General features: G+C 52.6%; 1 protein-coding gene across 5 annotated transcripts in view; it reads right to left on the bottom strand.

Annotated features, from left to right (window-relative positions):
• NFIX (nuclear factor I X) overlaps positions 1-25,578 on the bottom strand; it is a 97,537-nt gene that overhangs the window by 46,032 nt on the left and 25,927 nt on the right. For 3 of the 5 annotated variants that reach the window (XM_055431275.2, XM_088839051.1, XM_088839050.1), the window contains one exon: positions 22,954-23,485. In XM_055431275.2, the coding sequence (XP_055287250.1) occupies positions 22,954-23,485 (532 nt within the window). Of the gene's footprint in view, positions 1-22,953; positions 23,525-24,482; positions 24,559-25,578 lie in introns of those variants that run through there. The other 2 variants (XM_055431276.2, XM_055431277.2) reach the window with 2 other exon arrangements.

The raw sequence follows: 25,578 nt of genomic DNA, 5'->3' as shown, positions 1-25,578 counted from the left end.
CAATAAAAGAGGAGTGAAGGTCTGACACACGCTGCAGTGACACTGCTCAGTGAAAGAAGCCAATCGCAGAAGGCCACACAGCATGACCCCATTGATGCAGAATGTCCGGATCAGGCAAAGTCACAGAAGCACACATGCAGACTAGTAGCTTTCAGAAGCTGGCAGGAAGGAGGAATTGGGACAGACTGCTAACAGATATGGGGGATTTTTGTCGGGAGCTGTGATGGAGCCATTCTGGAATTAGATAGTGATGATAGTTGCACTCCATTATGAATGCAGGAAATGCCATTAACTAATATACTATAAAATAGTGAACTTTATTATGTGAATTATAACCCAATAAAAAACAAATCCAGAAGAGAAGAGAAGAAGCTGAATTCAGAAAATCACAGTGGTGAAAAGGCAGGGATACTTTGGAGCCACCGCAGGCCCACAACAGTTTGCTTGAGAGGGCTCGTGAGCTGGTGACACCCCCAACCAGGAATAGGCGTGGGACAGAGATAAGAGAGGGGAGCTGGGAGTGCGATGAGGTCACGGATGGACACAGGGTGGGGAATCAGCTGGATGTCGGCCCAGGAGCTGGAAAGGAGAGGTCGCAGAGTTCAGATCTAGGAGACGCCAGGGGCCTGGGGTGGGCAGCAGTGAAGGGGAGAGGTGCCAGAGGGGATGGGCCCCACGCTGCCACTCCCAGGTTCAAGGCCGACAGCAAGGTCCTTCCAGACACTGGCCTTCTAGGCATCACCCAAGGATTATAACAGCGCCGAGTGCATCAGACCGCTGTGGACTTAGACGGGGCTCGGCGATGCTGACAAGTAGCACCACCGATTACAGGAGAGAGTGCAGGCAGAGAAGAGGAGAACGAGCAGACCCAGGCGGACCGACCCTCCCCGGGCAGATGCAGCAAGGGGCCCTGGGCGAGGTGCGTGGAGAGGAAGGGCCCGGGATGCCTCGGGGCAGAGAGAGGTCCCGCGACCAACCAGAGCACAGGCAATGCCAGTGGAAAGCCGGGCCTGGGAGAGGGGCCGAGTGGCAACTGAGCGGGGTCCTGCACCAAGTCCTGTGGGAAGCATGGGCAACAAGCTGCTCGGCCCCGGAGCCTCCCGATCCCCTGCTTCCACCCTCCTCACCCCGTGCGACAGCCGTGCCCACGGTGCTGGGCCCTGGAGCTCAACACATGGCACCACTCAATGGTTTCTGGCACCGGAGAGGGATTTATTTCCTGGACGAAGCAGCCAAAATCGTTCTGCACCTTTGTTCGCGAGCACGGTGCAGTCGGAGCCGACATTTTCTAGCTGGGCTCGGGAAGAACAACTCAAAATGGATTCAGGGAGGGTGTCGGCTGAGGAGCAGCTGAAATGCTGCCTTCCATGGTGTGCAAGGCTGAAGGCCAACGGGGTGTGTGTGGGGGGGGAAGGATGTGGTTGCGTTCTTAAAGTCAAGCAGGGTTTTTAGTGAACTTGCTGTAGGTCAACTCTGGGAATAGGTAAGCCACCGGAAGCTTAAAAGGGGGCTGATTTAAGGCAACAAGAAGTTTTACTGAAAAAAAAAAAAAAAAACCCACAAAAGTGGCCTTGCAGATTGTACTACCTGAGAGACAGCCTCATGTCCAGGGGAAAACGGCTCTGATTCATGGGTGGAAGACTGACATCGCTCCGCTCCCAGAAATCTAAAGTGATGCAGAGAACAGTTCCCTCCAGTACCCACCTCTCAGGGCCTCTGAATCCTAGATACCTGGGCATCAGGGTCAGGTTCCAGACCTATGGCCTGAGAGGGGAAGGCAGGTCCCCTGTCCCACCCCAGCCCTCTGAACAGCCAGCCCGGAGGCTGACAGTGGCTTCCTTTGCGATGTTCCCATTGGCCCCTCAACAGTCTGGGTCCAGGGCCCTCTCCTGATAAGGGCCTGTGACTTAGGCCAAGACAAAGTCCTGGAAGGAAGACACCCATCCCAGGGCCCCAGAAGTCATCTGTCTCCTCTCCTCTCCCTTCTCCTTCCTCTCCGATCCTGCCATTCACACACGGAGATGCGCACAGACACAAAAAGGTGCTCTCGTGCACCGGGATCCATGTAGAACCATCGCCTCACAGCCTATTTACAGACGTTTCACCAAACAAAACATCAACCCGCAATGTTTGACAGGAAGCCCCTCCCCTCTTGTCAGGAGCGATGCCTCCTAAAGGGGGTTCCCAGCGATGAGCAGCAAAAACCCCAGGAAGGGGAGGCGGGGGGAAGAAACGCACGGGGCGGGAGAAGGTAAAATTATAAGGTTGGAGCTGTCAAGGCAAAAAAACGGGGGAAAAGGCAAAGCGACTCCACTATTAGGGACTCGGTGTGAAACATGGAATTCACAACAGCCGAAAATCTTCGTGCTTTGTCTGCGGAAAACAGAGACACAGCGGCCTAAGGGCTTGGAGGGCCTGGCAGCCACTCCGCACACAGCCTGCGTGTAAGCAGTGTACTTATCCTGAGATGCAGGACTGAGCCCATGCCCACCTCCCCCAGCCCCACAAGCTGCTCCCCAACCTGCCTGCTAGTCACCACCCTGTCCTCTCTCCCAAGGGGCACCCTGGAAGGGACCCAGTTGGAAACAAAAGTGGAAAGGAGGCAGTACTGCCCTTTTGGTGGACAGGAATAAATAGTGGAGAAGCCCATCCAGAAAAGAGCAAACTTGGGGTTACTGATCAGTCTGGCTCAGCTCCACGCCTCAGAGGAGAAGCTGGGCTGGAGGTGCTTTCTGAAGAAGCCAGAGTGTGGCCGGTGTCCTGGCAGGATCGGAACCCTGAGGGCTCAAGCCCTTCTGATCCCTGCACACCTTCCTCTCCACTCCTCTCACTCAGAGAGGCCTACAGGCTGGAGCTAAGGGGCACCACCTGAGTCCTTCACCCCCAGGTGCCTCAGTGGGCAATGAGGACATGAAAGAGGGGAGCCAAGGGCAAGAAAACCAGCCTGGGTCCAGTGCTTGCTTCTGGAAAAGGAGGGCAAGGCCTGCCAGAAAAGGCAGGGGGTGGATAGAAGCGTGCGTGGCCTCGGGTCCTCTGACACCCACCATGGGGTGAAGCACACTGGGGTTGTCAGCCTGGGGCCCCTGCTTGCCTCTTCCTCCCCAGGAGCAGAGCTGCTGAGCACCCTGGGCCAAGGTCTCGAGAGGCAGCCCCAGGGAGTCCTGGGGACCCTCTTTTGTGCTGACTTGCCCATTGCCATTAGCTTCCTCTGCTGTGGTCAGGGTTTTCCCACTGTGACACCCCAGACATTGGGGCAGGACCGCTCTCCGCTGTGGGGCTGTCCCAGTCATTGTAAGACAGCAGCATTCCTGGCCCTAACCCACTAAATGGCAGTAGTAACCCCACCACCACCACGCAGTAACAACCAGAAAGGTCTCCAAACATCGCCAGCAGTCCCCTGGGGGCAGAACTTCCCTCTCGCTTTATGATCACCCTTGTCCTGTTCTCCCAGGACCACGTCACACACAGCTTTGGACCCACACCAGCGGGGACCAGGTACTTGTCCATCCGGGAGACAAGCGGCGGCAGTGGAGCCCCCTGAGAAGAGAGCTACTGCCCCACCCTAACTGCCCACGTCCCCTTCATTCTGTGCCTGCAGAGGCCCATCCTCTCCCTAGGGGCCTGTGAGGTCTGGGTGCCAGGCGGGGGGCACTCCTCTGTCCTCCCGCTCCTCAGCCCTGATGAGCTCCTTGTGTCAAGCCAGAGCCTTAGTGGGGCCCCAGCCGGCCTGCCCAGACCCCCAGCAAGGACTGTTACACCCGCCCTGTATCCAGACACCGGGTTTTTAACAGCAGCTTCCTCTGGAGCTGGGCTCCCCCAACCTTCGCCTCTCACTCAGCCCAGCTCCTGACGGGAAAGCCACAGCGCCCTGTAATTACAGCAATTGTAATCTCTTTTACTAACAGGTAGATTAATAGCGAGGCAGGTTCACAAAGAGCCCCAGACAGGAGCTGCTCAGCTGCCGAGAGGGCTGGAAAGGCCTGACACCTCGCAGCAAGGACGCACACCACCGACTCAGGCACTTGCTCCAGGCCGAGGAGCTCGGGGCCTGCAGTCCAGGCTGGTCGTGCCCGGGGTGACCCGGGGACTCACTGGGTGACTGGGGGCAGTTCCTGCGCTCTCCCTAGGCTTCAGTGTCCTCATGGGAGCAACAAAGAGTTTGAACTTCGTAGTCCTCAGCGTTTACTCTCACATCCTTGGGGTACGACTTGCACTGACGTTTATTCACACACTCCAACCCACACCAGGACAGAGATACCCACCTCCTGACACTTGGCCACATACGCACAGACATTTGACAGCATCACACACGCCAAACATGCAGAGTTAAGGAACGAACCAAGCTTCATGAACACGGGAGCCCCACCCACGAAGGGATGGCTACGGGCCCTCTGGGAGCTGGACGCCCGCACCGCGGCCACAAGGGAGGAGGGGAAAGGCTTCTGCTGTCCCTCCCTGTCCTGCACCAGCCCCTCCTCTGCTGCAGGTCATGGGCTTCCCGCCAGGCCTCAGGAGTCCTAGCAAAGCTCCCACCTCACAGGGCCCAAGGATAGTTAAGTTCTGGGCAAGACAGGGAATCGAGTAGAAGCGGTGGGTGCCAGAGGCCAAGACACTGCCACCTTGATGGACCAAAGAAATGTAGACGGTGATGTGGAGAGGTTCAAAGTGAATGAATACACGTGTGTGCACACAGGCGCGACAGTCTGTGAGTAGAGCCAGTGGGGACCGAGCCTGACCAGGGAGGGTTTGCATGCGTATGCCTGGGGACCCTGGTGAAGGAGATGGCCCTGGCCTGGGGGCCATCCGTGTGTGTCCCGGCTGTGTGGCCCTGGGGGACGCCATCTCTAGGGCATGTGTGTGTGTGTGCGCCCGAGTGAAGACAAAGTCCACAGCTTGGAGGGCAGAGCTCACCATCCCTGAGCCTCCCCTCCAGTCACAGGAGGACACACATTTCACCAGACAATCCCAGGGTCCTGGTGGCAGACGGTGGCGCTGGCCTCAGGGATGGGCAACAGCTGCTTCCTCGGGAACTCTTGGGGCCCATGCTGGAGGCCACCACGGGCCTGCGATTCGGCGGTGGCGCTGGGGGATTGCTGCCATTAAGGCGCCATGGCCAGCACCTGCTCACTGCCAAACAGTCCCCAGGCTCCCCTGCCCGCTCCCAGCCTGAGAGAACCGACACTGCCATGCCTGAGGCCCTCAGGAACCCTCCCCTTCTAGCAGTGCCAACAGAGAGAGGACTGGAAGAGGGGACCTCAGACTCACAAGGAAACGCAGGTTGAAGGATGACAGCGTGTGGAGTGATGTCCAGGAGCTCTTTCGCTGGTCGACAGCACGCGTCCATCAGGGGACGTGTGAGCGCGTGTAACCGACGCACACCTGTGATGGGATGGAGTGTGGGTGCGTGAGAAGTGTGTCCTCACATGATGTGTGTGGATGACGGCAGGGTCTTTCTGTGGCTCTTGGTAGTGAGAACAGGGTACAGCTGGGGATGTGGTGAGATGGACCCTCACATGCCATCTGTGGGCATCAAATTTCCAGACAGCAATTTCACAACATATGTGACAAGTCTTATAGACGAGAGTCTATACCCTATGCCTGGTAATTCAACCACCAGGAAGCCTTGTCTGAAGTTCATAAACAGAGCCACAAAGCTCAGTGCGCCCAGATGTCCATCCCAGCAGAATTTACAACTCAAAGGCCTCCACACATGAGGGACTGCATCAACTCTGGAACACTCAAGCGTCATGAGTCACTCAAAAAGCATGTCTGTATTTTTCAAAATAATCATATGTTACATTTATAATAAAAGGTAATTTCCTATTTCCAAAATGAAAAGAGAAGTCACTAGAAATGTTGGTAATTAGGGACAGTGCAGCTAATAATGAGATGCTAAACAACCACAGAGTATTTTTTGAAAAATTGTGACATGGTGGAATACACAACGGCATTAAATTTTTATAAGTAGCACACCAAAGTGTTTCTATCGCTTTAAAAAATTTTAAAACCCAAATTAAAAAAAAAATACGATGCTGTGCATGAATAGGTATAAAAAATGCAACAAAAGGCTATTCATGATTAAGAGGTAGAATTTTGGTAATTTTTATTTACCCTTTTAGATTTTGTGCTTCTTTGGTATTTTAATGATGGAATGTGCACTAGTCTTATAACCAGAAAAATGCCTCTTCAAAAACAGTAGATGGAAGAGAGGCTCTATGTACCTGACTCTGTCCCCAAATCACAGCAGACAGTAATGAGGTGACAGCAAACCACAGCCCTGTGGGTCCAGCCGCATTCATGGTCCTCGAGCCAGGCAGGCCTCCGCCTCAGGAACTGCCATCCCTGTGTCCCAGGCCAAAGGACACAGAGGAGAAAGGCAGGCGACACCCCCAACATACTGTCACACTCCAACACTCCTGAAGACCACACTCCTGAGACGCCTGGGGCACCAGGCCACCCCTCCACTGACAAGGGGACCTTTGGGAGGGAAAGCAAATCTTTGAGAGAGTCAAGGACCAGATCACAGGGGGCCAGAGGAAAAGAGGCTCACAACCAGGGAGGAAGCGGCCGACTGGAGATTCTTAAGGTTGAAAGAGGAGAGCTGGGAATTCACTCAGAAACTAACAGAACTGACTCTAAGGTCTGAAGCCAGTGAAGGGGCAGCAATGGCAGAATCGACTTCAGAATCGGCTCAGAGAAGTGGCTCTGCATGAATATATGAGAAACGCACTGTTCATGTTGCTTTAATAATTCATTGTTAAGAACCAAATCTAGCCACTAGAGCTGGGAGCAAAGCACCAGCTGGGGAGCGGCAGCCATCTCCAACCCAGGAGGCCTGGTCCTGAGGGGTTCCCAGGAGGGAGTGGGCAGGAAGAGCCAGCCCTGTGTCTGTACCCACAGCCGCAGAAGGAGCTTGGAGACCAGGGTTTCCGCGGAGAGGGGCAGGGGTGAGAGGAGACCCCTAAGCAAAAGGCACACAATCCCCATGCCCTGAGGCTGCTCCCTGCCACCCTGTGCTGCAGGGTGCCTGAGAGGTAGGCTAGCCGCATGGTGAGGGTCTGGTCTGGGAGGAGTTCCCTTCGCGTGTGGGCTGTGAGCTGGCAGCAGTGGTGAGCTGGTGGGCACACAGACCTTGCCCCTTCTATCAGGACTAGCCACAGAGATACAAGAAGGCCTGGGTGAGGGTGGGATAGGTCAAGCTGGAGCCTATGAACCCCCAGCAGTGGCCACTCTAACAAGGGGGCCAGGGAGAGGGCAGCTCCTTCCCCATTTTCCTGACACTTTATTCTCATTCTCAAAAAGGGGAAAAAAACATATTTTGAGAAACCAAGTCCTTTTCAATCCATTAACCCACAGCTTCCCACTTGCCTGCCACATTCATTCCAGCCTTTCAGAAGCTTCCATCACTCCTCACCTGCCTGTATTCTCTCCTCATGATGCCCACACAGAAAGCACACCACCACTCTCCCTGGCCCCACTCCTGTCCTTTATCAGCCCCATCTCTGATTTTTATGCCATTTCATGCCTTTGCATTATCTCAAGGATGGGATGGGCTGTCGGCTGCTTCCCATATGAAGGTAATTCAATATTCAAAATGGGTTTATGGGGTTGTATAAAACTATACTCTGGGTGAGAGCCAGATGCCAAGGCAGATAAAACATAGTCCCAGTTCCAAGATTCCAGCCTAGCAAGAGAAACCTACAAAATTAAGTGCAAAGTGTCACAGAAGAGCAAAATTACCCGGCCCTCAGCCAAACCTGGGTCCAGCTTGCATTCAAACAAGGCCTCGCCCAGCTGACTGCACATTCCTGCAGAAGACTCTCCAGAGGTGCCTGTCTCGTGACAAGACAGATAAAGGCAGGATTTGGCACCGTGGGAATGCCTGGCCTCTCCCAGGGAGGGTGCACTGGGGAAGCCAACACATGCCTGCAACCCCATCCACAAACCGGGGAGCAGGGCTCTGGCTCACCAGGGACGGCCCTGCAGCCAGAGTGCTGGTTGGAGAGAAACACAATTCAGGAGGCCCTGCCAAGCCAGGCTGGAATTTGAGTAATTATATTAATGAATCTCCAAGTTTCAAACTCTAGTTTTAGACAGTGGCTTCAGGACCATCGTCCTCAGTTACTGTCCCACACAGCCAGGGACATTCCTGGGCAGCAGCATGGCCACAACAGACTGTGTGTGTGTGTGGTTTAAATTTTCTTTTTAATGCATGTATTTGAAACTCTGCCCATGAATAAGTCAGAGAACTCTGGACCATCCTTGGGGCAGGGGCCTCTTATTTGGCCATACCTCTTGGGCTGGCAGTGCCCTGAGAATTACTACTCTTGTGGAGCAATGGCCTTTGTCTTCAAAGCCAGCACTGCTCCCCACAGAGTTCCCCTTGGCGCAGCAGGCCAGACTTGCCTGCAAACCCATGGGCCCTGCTCATTAGCTGCCCAATCCCAAGTCCACATTCAAAAGTTGGGCTCAACACACACAAGGGGCAGCTGATCCTCCTGCTCCCACCAAGTCCCCGGTACAGACCAGACCACTGCACCGCCATCCTGGCCGCCATCTGCGGGCCCCATCCCAGGCCAGCAAAAATGATGACCTAGTTGGCCATGCTTTACATGTGGTCAGGGCCAGTGGGGACCAAGTAAACTGCAGCCAGGTAGTAAACTAAACAGGCACTAAACACAGGTGAGAAAGAAAGAGTTTGCTATACCCTGTGAGTACAATTCACGTACGCCGTGCAAAATGTAATCTGCTCCAAAGGACATCAGGTAGTTTAGAATCCAAATTCCTGTAAACCTCACACGATCCTTCATCTGTTCCCTTTGTGAGGTCTCTTTGGATGGCAGGCTGGCCCTGGTTGCTGAGTCTGGGAAATGGGCTTTTGTGGAGACAAGTTCTCTTCTTGGGAGGAGTGCACTCATGGGGGGCCCATGGCCTGGAGGCTGCAGTGGCCTGCTCAGGTCTATGTGGGAAGCAAGCACGTCTGGCCTCTTGGAAACTCTCTGATAGGCAATAAGGGATCACTGTTTAATGATTCTTTCATTACTATTTTTTTTTAACGACAGGCAAAAGATCCACACTGCCAGGTGGGGCTTCCTCTCAGCACCAGCTCCATCGTAACTGCCAGGGACTCTGAGGCTCGAGAAGGCAAAAAGACCCTCTCAGAAGCCCCGTGATTCCCCCAAAAGGGCTCCCAGCTCCAGAACCATACACACAACAAATCAAAACACAGAATACAGAGCTGCAAGAAATTGAGAGGGGAGGCCCAGCAGGGCTTGGGGACCTCTGCTAACACAGGCGAGGGAGGGCTGTCGTAAGGAGAGACACACAGGCTCTGCTCACCCACCTCCAAGGCAGGGCTGCTCTGTCTCACCACTATAGACAATCCATGACTTCTAATGGTTGACTCGATTTTTGACTTTACATGGTGCAAAGCAATACGTAGTAGAAATCATACTTCAAATTTTAAATTTTGATCTTACATGTATAGGTATGGCTGAGTCCCTTTGCTGTCCACCTGAAATTATCACAACATTGTTAACTGACTATACTCCAAAATAAAATAAGAAGTTTTAAAATTTATTTTAATCTTTTCCTGGGCTAGCGATATGCAGTACAATATACTCTGGTACTCTTGTGATTCTGGGCAGTGGCAGTGAGCCACAGCTCCCAGTCAACCAGTCAGGAAGGTAAACAACCGTTACACTTATAACCTTTCTGTACCCATGTAATCGGGCAACCCAGGTGACTTAGTGGTAAAGAACTCGCCAGCCAATGTAGGAGTTAAAGGAGACATGGCTTTGATGCCTGGGTCAGGAAGATCCTCTGGAGAAGGAAATGGCAACCCACTCCAGTATTCTTGCCTGGAAAATCCCACGGATGGAGGAATCTGGTGGGCTATAATCCATGGCGTTGCAGAGAGTCAGACAGGACTTAGTGACTAAATAATAATAATAATAATAACAATCACTCTGTTTTTCACACTGTTTTTTTATGGTATAGTATTCCATAAATTACGTACGATATTCATCAATTTGTTATAAAATAGGTTTTGTGTTCGATGATTTTGCCCAGTTGTAATCTAGTGGAAGTGTCCTGAGTACGTTTAAAGTGGGCTAGCAGCCCACTCCAGTACTCTTGCCTGGAAAATCCCATGGGCGGAGGAGCCTGGCAGTCCAAGGGGTCACGAAGAGTTGGACACGACTGAGCAACTTCACTTTCACTTTTCACTTTCATGCATTGGAGAAGGAAATGGCAACCCACTCCAATGTTCTTGCTTGGAGAATCCCAGGGATGGCGGAGCCTGGTGGGCTGCCGTCTATGGGGTCACACAGAGTCAGACACGACTGAAGCGACTTAGCAGCAGCAGCAGCAGGCTCAGCTATGACATTTGGTAGGTTAAGTGTATTAAAAGCATTTTTGACTTACAATATTTTCAATTTATGACGGGTTTATCAGGATGTAGCCTGATTGTAGGTTGAGGAAGATCTACAGTGCCATTTGGGGCCAAGTGGTTCCTTGTTGAGAGACTGTCCTGTGCACTCGCCCTGACTCACGAGATGCCAACAGCACCCTCCCCTGGTTGTGACAACCAAAAGCGTCCACAGCAGATGCTAAATGTTCCTGAGGGGCAAAATCGGCCCTGGTGGAAAACCACTGTTCTCAGATGACCAACCATCCTGGTTTTCAGGGGACAAAGGGCTTTCCTGGGAAAAGGAACTTTCAGCGCTGAAACCAGGAAACTCCTGGGCAAATGGGGACAAGTAGGTCACTCACCCTTCCTCCCTCCCAACTAACTTCAATCCCGCCACTTGCCATCAAAACACATTTCCTCCTCTATCTTCAGGGATGCAAACAGCAGCCCTTCATCGCTGTGTATGAAACCACTTCTCATACACCTGAAAAATGACATCCCACCCCACAGATCCTTCTGGGGCCAAAATATCATCCTTGCCTCCTCTTCCTTTCTGAGCACCATCTCCCAGGGCCATGACTTCCACGAGGCTCTCTGAGACATGCGCCGAATTGCTCACATATTTTTTATGTTACTAAGGCTGAAAATGACTTAAAGCCTCTGCTAGGAGCAATGGCCCCACTCTGACGAGGACAGAACTGGGGTGCAGGGTTCTGGTGGGTGCACATTTCAACTCCCCTTCAGCAAGTGGCCCCGGAGCTGTGGAGAGGCCTCCAGGAGGCGGGAGGATGCAGAGAGACCATTTGGCTCTCCTGTTCCCCCCAGCACTCGGCTGAGTCTCACATAAACTGCTAGACACAGGGACGGGACCCGAGACCCTCTAGAGAGGGCATGAAAGGACATGGGATTCCTCCCTGGTACGGCTGAACACCTGAGAGCCCACTGCACCAGGGACCCCACCTGGCAGGCCTCAGGATTAGCATCTCTCCACCCCCCACCCCCGCCCCCAAAGCTTTCTATCCATTTGCCTTCTCCCTTTGAAGGCCTCTCTTCATTTGGGCCCCCAGGGAGCCGTCTGTTACTACAGAAACAATGATGTCATGTGGGGGGTGGGGCTGCAGGGCCCTCCTACCCCTCCCTAGCTAGGTATCACGCCTGCCTACATCACGGCTCAGAAATTTATAGCCCAGCGCTGGGTATTTATAAGGTGGCTCTGGTGTGACCACAGATTCAGTGCTAGGCTGGTGACTATTTATAGCCAGAGGATATACACTTATTACATGCCCCCCCGCCCCGTATTCTGGGCCACGTGTTATATAACTGCCATTATGCAATAACACCCATTACATAATAATTATACACTAATGGGGATATAATCCGCAGGCATAATAAGGACACATTCCCCAAGGCTGCACTTGGTAGGCCTCCTGCAGGCCGCCTCCAGGGATCTCTGGATCCCTCCATACACTCCACCCTGTCCAGGAGTCAGCAGGTGTCACCCTGCTCCCGGCTGTCATCCACAACCTCCCCAAGGCCATCAGACCCAGCCGCAAAGCTCTATCCAGGCTCCTTCTTCCTGTCTTGTCCCTGCCCCTGGCCTGCAGAGAACACTTCTGTCTGCTGTATCTTTGAGCCCAACACAAAGAATTATGAAGGGGTAATTCCTGGAAGGCTGAGAGACATTTCACTCTCCATTTCAAGAAAAGAAAAAACCAGCAGCAGTCACCCCTGGAAGGAGCCTGTAGGGTCTAGAAAAGCCTCCAGCACGCCAGGCCAGTTGGCAGAGGTTGGCCCCATGCAGAGGAGCACCCTGGCCCTCCAGGAAAGAGCTGGAAAGAGGCAAGGACTGGGGCCAAGCCAGGCACAGTCAGGCAGGCCACTTCTCAGTGGCTCCTCCTTCCCTCATCACCCCACAGGAGCCAGGCTTTGTGGGAGCCCTGGCTGCCGCCATGGCCCTCGGCATTACACCGCTGGCAGGAATGCCCCAGAGCAGGAGCCTGGCCGGTTGGATGGTGACACACGCTCTGCTGGTCACCCTGCTCCCAGGAAGGGCAAATAGAAACTGTCATCTCAGGGGAAAAGAGGACAGGGACTCTGTACCTGGGGTTACGGGGGACACGAGTGAAATGGGCAGGGAACAGGAAAATTTAAGACCGCGATAATACATGATGGAGTCAATTCAATTAGCCTAAACATATCATCCACTCTTAAAATAGATACCTCTGCATTTAAAAGTGGTTTGATGAGAAGTTAACTGATGAAAAACTAGAAGAACCTACACAGACCTGGGAAGTAAGTTTCTTTCTGGCACAGGAGGGTGGTTGGGAGAGCCTGTCCCTTACATTTCCCTGTTGTTTGAGGTTCTAATAAACAGTGTGTCTTACTACCATAATAAGAAAAATCAAATGTATCTTTTAAAAAGATGAGTGCCAAGGCTCAGGCAACACTTCCAGTCTCCGCATCCCATGCTGTAGAAACAAAACGCCACTCTCTGGGCTCTCGGGTGGGCCTGATGTGGTCACTGGCTCTCCCCACAGGCCTGGGTCAGCTGAGCCGTAGATCCCGGTTCCCATCCCCAGAATAGCAGCCCGGGCACACAGAAAGACTGCAATGCAAAACGTCAGGAGGGATGTTCAGCAGGAGACTCAGAGCGGCACTCGTGATTCCCAAGGGGAGAGGAGTCTCAGGTGGTTTTAGTCCAGGGTCTTTCTGCCAGAAAGGGACAAATGGAACAGGACAGACCGGGGGACAGCAGGGCTCAGAGATTCTGCCACCACTCAAGAAAACATAAATAGGTCCTAAACTGGAAGAGAGGCAAGAGGTGAATCTGGGGAACATTTTGTCTGAGTCTCTCTATTTCTTATAGGCCAGAGGATCTCAGCTGGGGCAACTCTGCCCTCAGAAATACTTGGAAACGTATGAAAGTGTTTCAGGTGCCGGGCTTCCCAGGTGGCACCAGTGGTAAAGAACCCGCCTGCCAATGCAAGAGACGTGGGTTCAGTCCCTGGGTCTGGAAGATCTCCTGGAGAAGGGTACAACAACCCACTCCAGTATTCTTGCCTGGAGAATCCCATGGATGGAGAAGCCTGGCAGGCTACGGTCCATAAGGTCGCAAAGAGTCAGACAGGACTGAAAAGACTTGGCAAGCATGTATTTTGGTTGTCGCACATGGGGCAAGGGCTGTATCTAGTGGGTCAAGGCCAGAGATGTTGTTAACCACCCTATGATGCATAGGACTGTCTCCATGACACAGAAGGATCCGGCCCTAAAGGCAACAGCGTCACGATTGGGAAACCCTGCTCTATGGGACCTGATTTCAATGGTTAAGAGCTGAAGTCCCTATCTTCTTCTCCAGGGAAACAGGAAAATCTTCAGCAGTGAGCTATCCTCTCTCACACCCAGCCCCTTCAGCATGTTGGAAGAGTTTTTATATACATAACCCTGAAGTTTTCAAACTTTCAAAAAAGGGTAAGAGGGAGAGTCTATGTGAATTCAGCAGCATAAAAGGCAATGAAGAGCAGATTTGCAAAGCTTCCAGCGATCATCTGGTTAATTAGGATAATTATATTCACTTTTATTTCAAACTGCAATTCCAAGCAAACTCCCAGGAAAAAGGGCGTGACCGACCAAGGATCAGGGATTCCCAAGATCCAGCCAAGCCTGCCTGGCCATACACCTGGACTTCCTGCACAGTCTACCTTCCCCACGACGGGGTGCCAAGAAGCTGAGCTGGCCAAAGCACGATGGGGGTGTCCAGCCGACCTCCCCTGCCTGGTCTACGCTAGTATGCTGCCTCTCAGGTCAGAGGCAGGGCCTGACTGGTAGGAACGGAGACCACTGTCAAGGATGGGCCAGGTTCCTGAGGTCTGTTTCCACCCTACATGCTCAGCAGCTGGGGGAGCCCTTGAGCTGAGACACAGGCTGGGCTCCAGCCCGTGTCTCAGCTCCTGGAGAGCAAGGGAGACCATGGGGACCTGCACAGCTTTCTCCTCTGAGACCCCACCAAGGCCAGCAATCCCCATGACATTCAAGGAGCAGCGAAGCCCACAGAGGGGAGCCAGGGTGCTCGCTGACCGGAAACCTGGGTCCTTCTGCAGGAAACTGATTGTGCAACCCAAGCACCCTGACATCCCTGTACCAGTTCCCTTCTCTGTACAGGGGGATAATGATACCTGCCCTGCCTATATCACTCAGCCATTGTGAGGGTGGAATCAGCCCCAGACAAGCTGAAAAGGCTCAGCCAGCTGACTAAAACGAGCTAATTCCTCACTGTCTTTCAAGGTGAAGATCAAGCAGGTCACCTTCCAGGAAGCCTCCCAGGTCCTTGAGTCTGGTTCCCCAGCTCCTCACTACACACAAAGACCCCTGTGTGTGTCACCTGAGTGCACACGCTCACCGCTGGGAATGCGGGCTTAAAACCAGAATCAATGTTAAGAATTTGGGTGATTAACACGCGAACAGGACTCAACACGGTGCCTCGACCATAATGGACCTTCAGTGGAAAAATGGAATTAAAGCAGGGCATGGAGACCACAGGTGTGCCCTTTCCTCCACCAACAGGGAACAAAAAGTCGTTGGGAACCTGGACAAAGGAATGTCCCTTAAGTTATCAGATGTCCTCCAAATTAATAACAAACGATGCACAGAGATCTCTTCTCAATACTCTGTATTCATCTATATGGAAAAAGAATATTTAAAAAGTGGATATTTATGTAAGTATAACTGATACGCTTTACTATACACCTGAAACTAAGACAATATTGTAAATCAACTATGCTCCAGTAAAAATTTAAAAAAAAAAAAGATGGCCCTGACCCTGGGCGCAGTGGCATGCCGGGTCGTCATTAAGACATCAAAAGTGAGGAAAAGAGCCAGAACACCCCCCACCACTGATAGCCAACCAGCCACGGGGGCTGCTGGGGACACAAGTCACTTGGAAGACAGGCCCACAAAGGGCAACCCTAGAATATTTTCTTAGACTCCCAGAAAATCAGATATTAGACATGCATACAAACAATGTAAGGAACCCAGGTACCCGGGTGGGGAGGGGGTGAAGCCCAGTCCAGCCAAACCCCCATGCCGCCGCCCCTCTGCCTGCTGGGACCCTTTCCTAATGCCAACTCTTCGGCTCAAACATGCTTAAAATGGCGACGGCGGCCTGCAGGGCCAGGCGTTTGTCGTACTGTTTGCCACGGTGCCCTCAGTGCCAAGAAAAACCTATCATGAGAAATGCCATCAGCTATATTTATCTATCTCTCAGCCCCCCAGCCTCCTCCTTCCGTCTGCCAAGCAGGCCTGCGGAGCCCCCCTCACCCAGTGGGCACACTTCCCTGTTGCTGACGCCCGTGACCACCTGCCCAAGCCTCGCTTTCCGGCTCTCTCTTCCCCAGCCCCGGCAACCAGGCTCCACACAGACACAGCGACCAACAAGCTGCACCCCTTCTCACTGGTACATCAGGTGTGGCCACATGAGCTTAAAGTCATGCACCCACACAGGTGCTGATCGCCGCGTCTGTGGCCCGAAACCACGGGCACCGGTGGTCCTCCATCTGCTTTCAGTCTCAGCTCCCTTCTCGTCAGCCAGAACCATCCTGCCCTCTATGAGCCGTGGGCTGGACCCTCTGGAAGGGGTACCCATGCCGCACCATCTCAGAGGCCAGTCATCACGTGGAGACAAGCGGCGTGGGGTGAACATGTGAGCCTGGGAGGACAGGGGCTCCTCCCGGACCTGTGTACCATTACTGGCAGGATGCCAGACTGGAGGGCAGACCTCTCAGCCCCCCAGTTCCCAGATGGAGAGAGGGGAGCCCCCGCCTGTATTCCAGAGTGCTAAGAGTTTCCAAGGAGCGTACATGTTAAAAGGACCCCCCCAATCCCCTTCCCATCCATCCAACCAAGAAGGCCACGGCAGAATCGGGGATGATAAAGGGAAAACGGCAAAGTCAAGGTTCAGGACCATTCAAATCCTACAGCTGCTGGGGATTTGGCTCACAGGGGGAATGTCCTTCCATGCCAGGCACTTCCGACCTTTCCTTACACAAGCAGCAGGGCTCCTAGCTGATCCTTCCCACCTTCAGGCCTAACACAGAACATGTAAGGTGAATTGACGACTGTATCCTAAGCCCCCTTGCTTCGGGAGGCAGTGCCCACACCCCATCCCAGGCTTCTCCCCAGAAGGCTGCCTCCCGCCTCTGAGCCCCTCACTCAGAAAAGAGTTCCTGGGAGCCAACTCTTCTGAGAATGAAGCAACCCAAATAAAAATTTTAAAACCCAGAAGCTCTTTCTCTCCTGCCCCCTCCCCCTCCACTGGCAAATGAAAACAAACAAGAAATCAAAGAGGTCTTTTGTGTGAGCACCGCGCTGACACTGCTGGGGCCTTTGAAAGGACTTCTGAATCGGACACTGAAGGATAAAATAACTGAAGCGTGGCAGCTCCTGAGACAGGGGGGTGGGGTGGGGGTGGGACTGACGGGGCAAAGAGAAAGAGGGGTGGGGAGGGAGACACCTTCTTCCCAAGACAGAAAGGGGGATGTTTAGCTGTACCTTCTCTGCTCAGCAGTTGCAGGATGCAGGACAGAGGGGGACCAGGGCAAAACCTCCTACCCCTTTGGCATGCCTTCCTCAGCACCCCAGGTCCCTGCAACTCTAGAAGGCTGCCTCCTCCTTCACAGCCCACCTGGCGCTGTCCTGTGAAGCCCTGAGGGGTCTTCCCCCGCCTCTGGCACGCATCACTGTTCACAGCTATAGGTCAGTGTCTTCTAGAAACTATCAGGGGACCTTTGCTCAAACCTTGCAGACCACGTGCAAGAGTCTCTCATCCTTAGAAGGGCCTTGCTCACAGCAGGCTCACCAAGTGCGTGTGTATTTCATGAATAGAGAAACTTCACCCATCTTCCTGCAGTGCCAGAAAGCGAGCCGAAGCCTCAGGAGGACCTTCCACACGTCTGGCCCCCAGCCCTCCTGCTACAGAGCGGCCCCGTTTCCTCTGGGTGGGCGGCAGAGCACAGCTGGCCATCATGCTTGGGCTCCCAGGTACCCTCTGGCTTATTCATGGGCCGAACACTGCCAGCTCAAACTCAGACAAAGGTAGTTTTTTTTTTTCCCCTTTGAGCTACAGCTTCCAATTCAGCCAAGACAGTGAGCACTCCACAAGGACCCCCTGCACATCGCAACCAGTGGAGACCCCTGACTGGTTGGAGGGACAAGCTATGGACAAAGAGGTTAAGAGCAGATGGTCAACGAAGTCCTAGAATGAGACCAGCCCAGGGGGGTCTGGGCATCTCTGATCTCTCCTTTGGGGTCACCCCCTCGGAATTCAGCCAGATCCAGGGACCCCGTGTCACAGGAACAGAGTAAAGGCGGCCTGGGCAGGCTTCTCAGGTATGCAGCCTAGGCCGTCACACAGACCCCATGCTTGGTTTAATGATCTAACTATCATCTCTTTGTAGTTCCTAATCATTTTGAACCAGGAATCCCTCATTTTCATTCTGCACTGGGCCTTGCAAAATATGTAGCTGGAAGGCCTAGCAAATCATGTGGCACCTTGGGATCTGCTCAAACTTGGAGTTTCCGTGTCCAGTATAGAACGCTCCAGTTTAAGAGGGCCTCCAGGGGGTGATGACCAAAATGGGAAGTGCGCAAGGAGCTGTGTCAAATGTGGGAGGCGTGAGAGACTGGCAGCGTTTGCCCTGGAGAAGCGACAGCTTCCTGGGAAGAGGGGTGGAGACGAACTGTGAGCCCTGTCTTCCAATACTTGAAACACTTCTGTGTTACAGAAAAATGAGCTCTCACCTTGTTCGACCCTTAAGGCAGAAATAAAACCAATAGGTAAAGGTGACAGGGAGATGTCCTAGGGCTCATGGAGTCGCAACATCAGAGTCACAGCAGCCGTCATCCACTGCTTGCCTGCTATGTGCCAGTACCTTTACATGTTAGCTGGTTCAGTCCCTTAACCATCCTCTGAATTAGCTGAACAGAGACTTTTACAATGACGGAAGCTGATCCTCGAATCACAGTGACATCTCTTCTGGGATACTCTCAAAGGCATCTAACCCTACACCGGTGTATCTTGCTGGTTTTAGGAATCTGGTAACTGGGCTCCAGTCTTCAACAGCCCTGGCACCAGATGGCGCTGCCTCAAAAACAGACCAGCAGCCTTTCTGGGCCTGGAAACAGGAGGCATGGGTGAAGAGGCACTGGGGCCTCAGGAGGAGCAAGGCCTCCAGAGAGGGCAGCTGGTGTGCCCTTGGCCACTCGCATGCACTCGCACCAGAGCCATCAGATGAGGCCAGGCATCTGGCAGAGGCTAGCGGGGCACCACTGGCACCAACCACATCCTGGCAGGGCTGACATGGCGGGCCAGTGCCCTCCGCCACCGAGGAAGCCCTCGCTGGGACCAGAAAACCCGCGCTCACTGAAAAGCCCCAAGCTCTGACGCAGACAGTGAAAACCAGGGAGCTCTTCTACTGAGAAGGGCAACTCTGCACTTGAGAAAATTCACTTGGACAGATCCTCGGGTGCTAATCCATTTCCTGCGACAGGTAAGCCCCAGCTGTCCCCAGACCTGGAGGCAAGGAGGAAGGCAGAAGCTCCTTTCGGAGCAGCACATTGACCAATGCAGGGGAACAGAGCCTGCCGAGTCCAGACAGGGAAACTCTACAGGAGAAACCATCAGGTCCCTTCCACAACAACCCAAAAACTTCCAGGAAAGAAACCAATATGAAGAAGGAAGAAGAAGGGGAGGATCACCTAGAGATTATGAGACTTCCAAGACGGAGCAGCCTACTTTAGTGCATGAACCTGATCAGGATCCTGATCTACACACTCAAAATTTGGAGATTATTAGGGAAATGTGAACACTGATCAGATAAAGAAATCATTTTCAGTGTGATAGTGATATTATGTTTCCATTTTCCAAGAATCTTTATCTTTAGAAACATGGGCAGAAATATTAACACAGGAGAAGCTATAAGGCCTGAATTTTCTTCTAAACAACCCAGAGTACGTGGGCATCAGGGGCTGTGGATGGATCGAAACTAACCATAAGCTGGCACTAGTGATGGGGGTTCCTTCTATGTATAAATTTCTCTGTACTGAAAAAGCAGAGATAAAGAGCCACCCCGTGAACACCTGGACTTAATGGGCCTCCACTGTGGGCCTGTTGGAGAGATCTGATGGGGAGAAGCTGACGTTTTCATTTAGTAAAGCATTTTATCACTTTCAGATTTTTTTTTCTTTTCTAGGACGGAGGCCTAGATTAAGGATGGTCTGAAGATTCCCGTTTACCTTCAGATCCTTGCAGAAGCTTTGGGGAGAGTATAGCCATGCTACCAGACCAGTTCAGCCATCCTTCCTTACACAAGCATCCTTCTGCCTGGCCCCAGGTTCCCCTCTGTCTCCAGCCACTGCCCTGGGACACCCGCTTTGGATGGAAGGACAACGTCAAAAACGTAGAACTTCCTTCCCATGGCAGTGCTCTCTGACCCAGTTCTGCTTCAACATCCCCTCCTGAATGGGAAAGGTACCCAGCAGGAAGGCCACCCTCATGAAGGGTGCAAAACACTCTGAATGGCCTTTTAGGACACTGTGTTCTGGGAGCAAGGCTCTTCACGTCACATACACTCGTCCTTTAGTCCCTCTCAACCATGCCACTTCTTAAAGCTTCATGTGAGACAAAACAAGGGCCCACAAGGGCCATGGATGACGGATGACAATGGCGCCTGCAGGGGAAGCCACACCCCCAAGCTTACCATCACAAGTCTGCTTGTCATCAAACCTGGCACACCAGTTCAGCCCACATCAGCCCATTTGAAGGGAAGGACAGCATTTCTTTTAGAGTCTAAGGTAACCCTTGTCTGAGCCCTTGCTGCCCCAGCCACCAACCCTGGTTTATACTGGAAGGAAGGAACAAGTGGCACCCTACTGAGTAGATCTTTGCGTGGACATGGAAAAGGAAGGTTGTACTATTGGACTGGCACTGTTTGGGGGCTCAGCCGGGAGAAGACATTTGCGAGTAAACTGGAATGGTTTGGAGAGAAAGCCATGCCCACCACTCCATGCAATCTCAAGCCATCTACCCAAGGCCCATGGGTGGGCCACACCATATCCACTTACCCCCCACTCCCTCAGAAAGGTGTGCCCTTGAGTTAAAGCAATTTCAGCAACAAAATTCCTACCTTCCTGGAAATTATCTGGAGTCCAGGGACCTGAACTGTTGACAAATTATAAGAAAACATTCTCATTTCTCCACTCAGCTTTAGTCAAGGAACTCAGCCTCAGCTGGGACAGAGGGGGCCAAGACTACATGTGATGGGCATGGATTTACTCATATTCCTGGGAAAATCTTCTCATTATGTCTAGCGGGCAAGTAGGGGTGCCACCCTTCTCCTTACACCTGCCTGGTCAGTCCAGGAACCAGCTGGCTGATCAGGAAACGGTCTCCATCATATGCATTTCACCCTACCTTGGCCCCCTGCTAGCAGCAGTAAAAAGTATGACCTAAAATAAAAGAAGTCAGGGAAACAGCTCAGCTACAGGATCCAGCTACAGAGCAAGGTAGAGGAAGCTGGCTCAGGAGGAAGATGGGTATTGGTTTCACCTTAGAGGCCCTAGGTCCAAAACTGGAAGGTACAGATACCCCTCTGAGAGGAGCTATCTGACAGACACAGCTCAGGTCTTCAAGCCTGCCCCAATCCACTTCCAATACCACTACCTCCCATTCTGATTTGCTGCACAGACAGACAATCAGGGAATAACTTTTAATGTTTGCTTTGGTCTCCTTTCCAGAAAGAAAACATATGAACAAGGAAGAGGACCAGCAGTTGGTCATTCTTCGTGAGGGAGCTATGATAGTCACACAGGGCCAGGTACGGGCCTAGAAAGATCCACAGAGGGAAATACAATGGGGGGTGGAGTGGGGTGGAGGGGGGTGGTGTCCACTGCCTCCATCCAACCACCAAAGCCTCTTCTCAGAAGAGAGAATGAGCAAGTAGGGAGGCCTAAAATATCACCTTTTCCTCCTTCTGAGTTTCCCAATATATAAACTCTCAGTGCTAATCTGAGTCGAGTCCTCAATCCTGACGCAATACTGAAAGTGCCCCAAAATTTCCTTTCTAGATTAAGTCATCTCTCTCCTCCCAACATCCCAAACAGGCAAGGGGGTAACCACAGCAGAAAAGTGAGTTGCTTTTCTTTTTTGTGAATGAACAGGAAGGAAGATACACACACACACATTTTTGGGAAAGAACATTCACTAGAGGTGAAGTTAAGCCACACTCTCTTACATTCGCATGAAAAGAGAGACAAGGGGGGAAAGAAGGGGAAATGCTGGAATGGTGGAAAGGAAAAAAAAACACAGAAAGGGAAAGGTTTGGTAGCCCTCTCATTACAAGTTGGTTGGGCATAATGTAAACACACTTCTGCCTTGCTTAATCACAGAGTGCCGCCCGTTTAGGTTTCAAAGGCGGCAGTAAATTGGGCGTAGCTGAGTGGAGGCTAAAAATTAACCAGCCATCTCTGTTTCAATTTGTAAGAAAACAAAAGCGGAAAGAAATTATAAAAAGGGAAAGGGTAGGGAGAAAAAAAAAAAGGAACAGAGGAGAACTGAACCACCACAACCCAAAATGCAGGGTGAAATTGGAAAAGCAAAGAGGAGAGAGAGGTGGAACTACTTGGAACACAAAAGGAAAAGGAGATTTTACAGAGTTTTGACTGTTTGTTTCTTTAAGACATCTTCCACAGCAATGCCTGCTCCCCCAGACCCCCAGCAGAGGTGTTGGGGCTTGGGGCATCCACTGGGGGGGGGGGTCTCAGTACTTCAACTGAGACCCGAAGGGGAAGGGGCGGTAAAGGGGAAGAGTGCAAAGGAGCTCTGCTCATTTTCACTCTCTGTGAAATCGAATGACTTTTCTCCTCTCTGTCAGCCAAATCCCAGCCAAAACAGCTCCCGCCTGGGCATCTGGGCCCCAGAATCTGCCCGCCTCTGCCTTCTTTCCTCTTTTCTATTCATCCTGTTTCAGATCCCAGGGTTTTACGTCCCTCTCTCCACCGAACCACTGCCCACCCCGCTTGTGCCAAATCTGGCTCTTCCCCAGGACTCGAGGGGAAGCTGCAGGAACGCCGGGACGTGCTCCCCAATACTGTTTCTGGCTCATTTAAAATCAGAGCAGGGAGAGATTTGTTTTTGGTGACGGTGATGGTGTTCCTCACAAACTCTCACCATCGTGGGGAATTCCTGGGCGTCCTGGCCCCAGTCCTAGGACCTGCAGCGTCTTTTGAGTCCTCCAAAGATGGAGAAGCACGAAAAATCAAATCAGTAACATGGCAAATGAGCAAAGGAGGAAGAATGGAGCAAGTGGAGGGAAACAGAAGGGAAAGGGGGACATCAAAGGAGCTGCAGGCCTCAGCAGAATGGGTGCACCAGTTAGGCCCCTGGTGTGTACATGCAAGGATCCTTTGGAAGGAAGAGGTACAATAAACAGAACAAATGCCAGCAAGTAAAATAAAATGGGGCGGAGGGAGAGGGGGGATTGAGAGCAACCTACCCGGAGTGTGGACAAAGTAAGCCAGATAAAGATCCAGTTCTTTGATTGTGACTCCAATGTGATGTGGCTGCACGCACAGGCCGGGGTTCGAGCACTGGGGCGACTTGTAGAGCCGCTCCCCGTCAGTACTTTCCAGGGGGATCCCCTTAAACAAAATCACCATGACCAGGTCCAGCCTCCACACCTTGTCGGCCTGGCGAAGGCAGTCAATCCGCCGGATCTTGCCCTTCTGGTCGGGGTTGGAGAGCACACAGCAGGGGGGCTTCTTGCCCGTGATGGTCAGCACAAAGTCCTCCCGGAACTCGGGCCGGATGTCTTTGCGCAGCTTGGCCAGCAGCCGGGATGCCCACTTCTGCTTGATCTCGGGCTTCTCGCCCAGCAGCTCGTCCTTCACCGCCCGCTCCTCGTCCTTCGACATCCGCTTCTCGTGCTTCTTGAAGTACTTGCGCTTCCGCGCCTGCAGGTTGAACCAGGTGTAGGAGAAGGCGCGGACGTGAGGCAGCAGCGCCTCGATGAACGGGTGGAACTCATCCTGCAGGCGGCAAGCCGGGAGCATGCGGGGCGAGGGGAGACGGGAGGAGGGGAAGACGGGGTGAGGGGGGAAAGAGAAAAGGAGAAAAGAAGCGTTAGAAAGGGGGCACAAGGAAAATCGCCTTCTCCTCCTCCTCCCCCCCCCCACAACAATTTTCTCTTGCAATTGTTCTAGGAAAGTGTGGTCTGGAGCCGCCACCAGCCTAGCCTGCCGCTCGCTCCCATCTCAGCCTCAGCAGCCAGACAGAGACACCCAGAGCCTGAGCACACACCTATTCTCTCTCTCTCTCCCTCACTCACTCACACACACGCGCACACAGACAACGTTGCCGTCCACACACACACACGCTGCTGGTATCCCCGCCAGGCTCTGTCGCGCCCATGACATCTCCATGTTCTATGCAGTCTCGAACTCGTGTCAGCTCGCCCCGGCACGGAGTCCAGTCTGCACGAATGCCCGTGGACGCACACGCGGGGCAGGCGAGGGCCGCTTCACGCCCCGACACCGGTAGGTTTTTGGCCACCCCCAGAAGAGCGAACATGACATCCACGAGTCAGCGAGCCAGGAAACGGATTTGGCTTCTCCCTCCCCAGGCTGTTTTCATTCTCTCTTCTGCTCCAGATTGGAACATCCACCCCAGCATTTTTTAAATCAGATCTAAATCCTAAATATGTGATTTCAGCTTTGTTATCGACACCAATACTAATGTTAACCACAGTCATAAGGAACAAAACGCTTCTTGTTCGAACAAATAAGGTGGTGGTCTCAGCCACAGTAGGGTTAAAAGCTACGGGGGCATCCTGTGCCCCGTCCCCACTGACCCCTTCACCCTCCTTCCATTCAGTCAGGTGACAGAGGGCCGGGCTCTCGCTTTTTGTTTTTTGGTTTTTTTTTTTCCTTTTTTTCTTTTTCTTTTTCGCTTGTTTGCTTGTTTGAAGTTTAAATAATAATTGATTTCTGTTTACAAAAATAAAACTGGAAAAAAATAAATAATTACCATTGATCTGAAGCACCCGGCAAAGCCCAACGCCCGATTCTGAGCTTCTGGACTCAACAGAGTTGTGAGTTGGGGGCGGGTGGGGGGAGGGGGCGGGGGAGGAGCAGGGGAGGAAGGTAAATGTTTTAAAGGGGGTTATTATTGGTGTTCTGGGGACTAGGGGCCGGGCTTGGGTGGATTCTCAAACCCTTCCCCCTCCCCCCCCCCCATGCTCCACTGCACAGAAGGGGGAAATTAATATTTTTTTTAAAGGAGCAAAAAGAAAGGTCAGGGATAGCAAGCAGAGAGAGGGAGCGAGTCGATTGCCACACACGCCAGGTAAACAAAAGCCAACAACAAAAAATTCTGTTTTCCGTTTCACCCCCTGTGCATCCTCTTCCAGCTTTTTTAAAAAATAAATAAATAAAAGGAAAATATACAAAATTTAAAAGTCAAAAACCTACCTCCCACCCCACCCCACCCCCAACACACAACACGCCCTACCCCACCCCTGAGAAAAACAAAAACAAAAACGGGGGTGGGGGGAATCGGCAGCTGAAGAAAAAGGCTTTCGGCTTTGGCAGCGGCACAGGGGTGTAAACTTCGGGCTGCCTCCCTCCGCCTCTGAGCCTGATCGCAGGCAGAGGGGGAGCTCACAGATTCCCGGGGAAGAGGACGAGTTCGGACCGGCTGCAGACCGTCGCTGGCAGAAGCGTGCAAAAGAGGCGGGGAGCGAGGGAGGGAAGGAGAGAGAGGGAGGACGTGGAAGGGGCTGTGTGTGTGTGTGTGTGTGTGTTGTGTGTGTGCGTGTTTGTGTGTATGTGTGTGCGCTGGTTGGGTTTGGGTTGTTTTTTTTTTTTTTTTTGCTTCTTTTCTCTCTCTCAAACTCCCTCTCTCTCTCCCCTTTCATGCTCAATCCCCATCCATTCGCTGGTGCCAAAGCCAGTAAAAAGGGTGGGGGGGGAGAAAGGGGGGAGGGAGACAGAGAAGGATCCACCTATTTGGCAATGAGACATCCTCGAGCAGCCAATGGCTGCGTCCAAGGGGAGGAGGGAACCGGGCGAGCCGAGAGGGTGGGGAGAGCCCCCGGCAGTTGGAGACCAAAAACAATTTGCCC

The sequence above is a fragment of the Moschus berezovskii genome, chromosome 8 (assembly GCF_049115385.1).
Source record: "Moschus berezovskii isolate FMDL1 chromosome 8, NW_MosBer_1.0, whole genome shotgun sequence".
NCBI classification, from domain to species: domain Eukaryota; kingdom Metazoa; phylum Chordata; class Mammalia; order Artiodactyla; family Moschidae; genus Moschus; species Moschus berezovskii.
The sequence above is the reverse complement of the archived record's forward strand: the minus strand, read 5'-3'. Positions and strand labels throughout refer to the sequence as shown.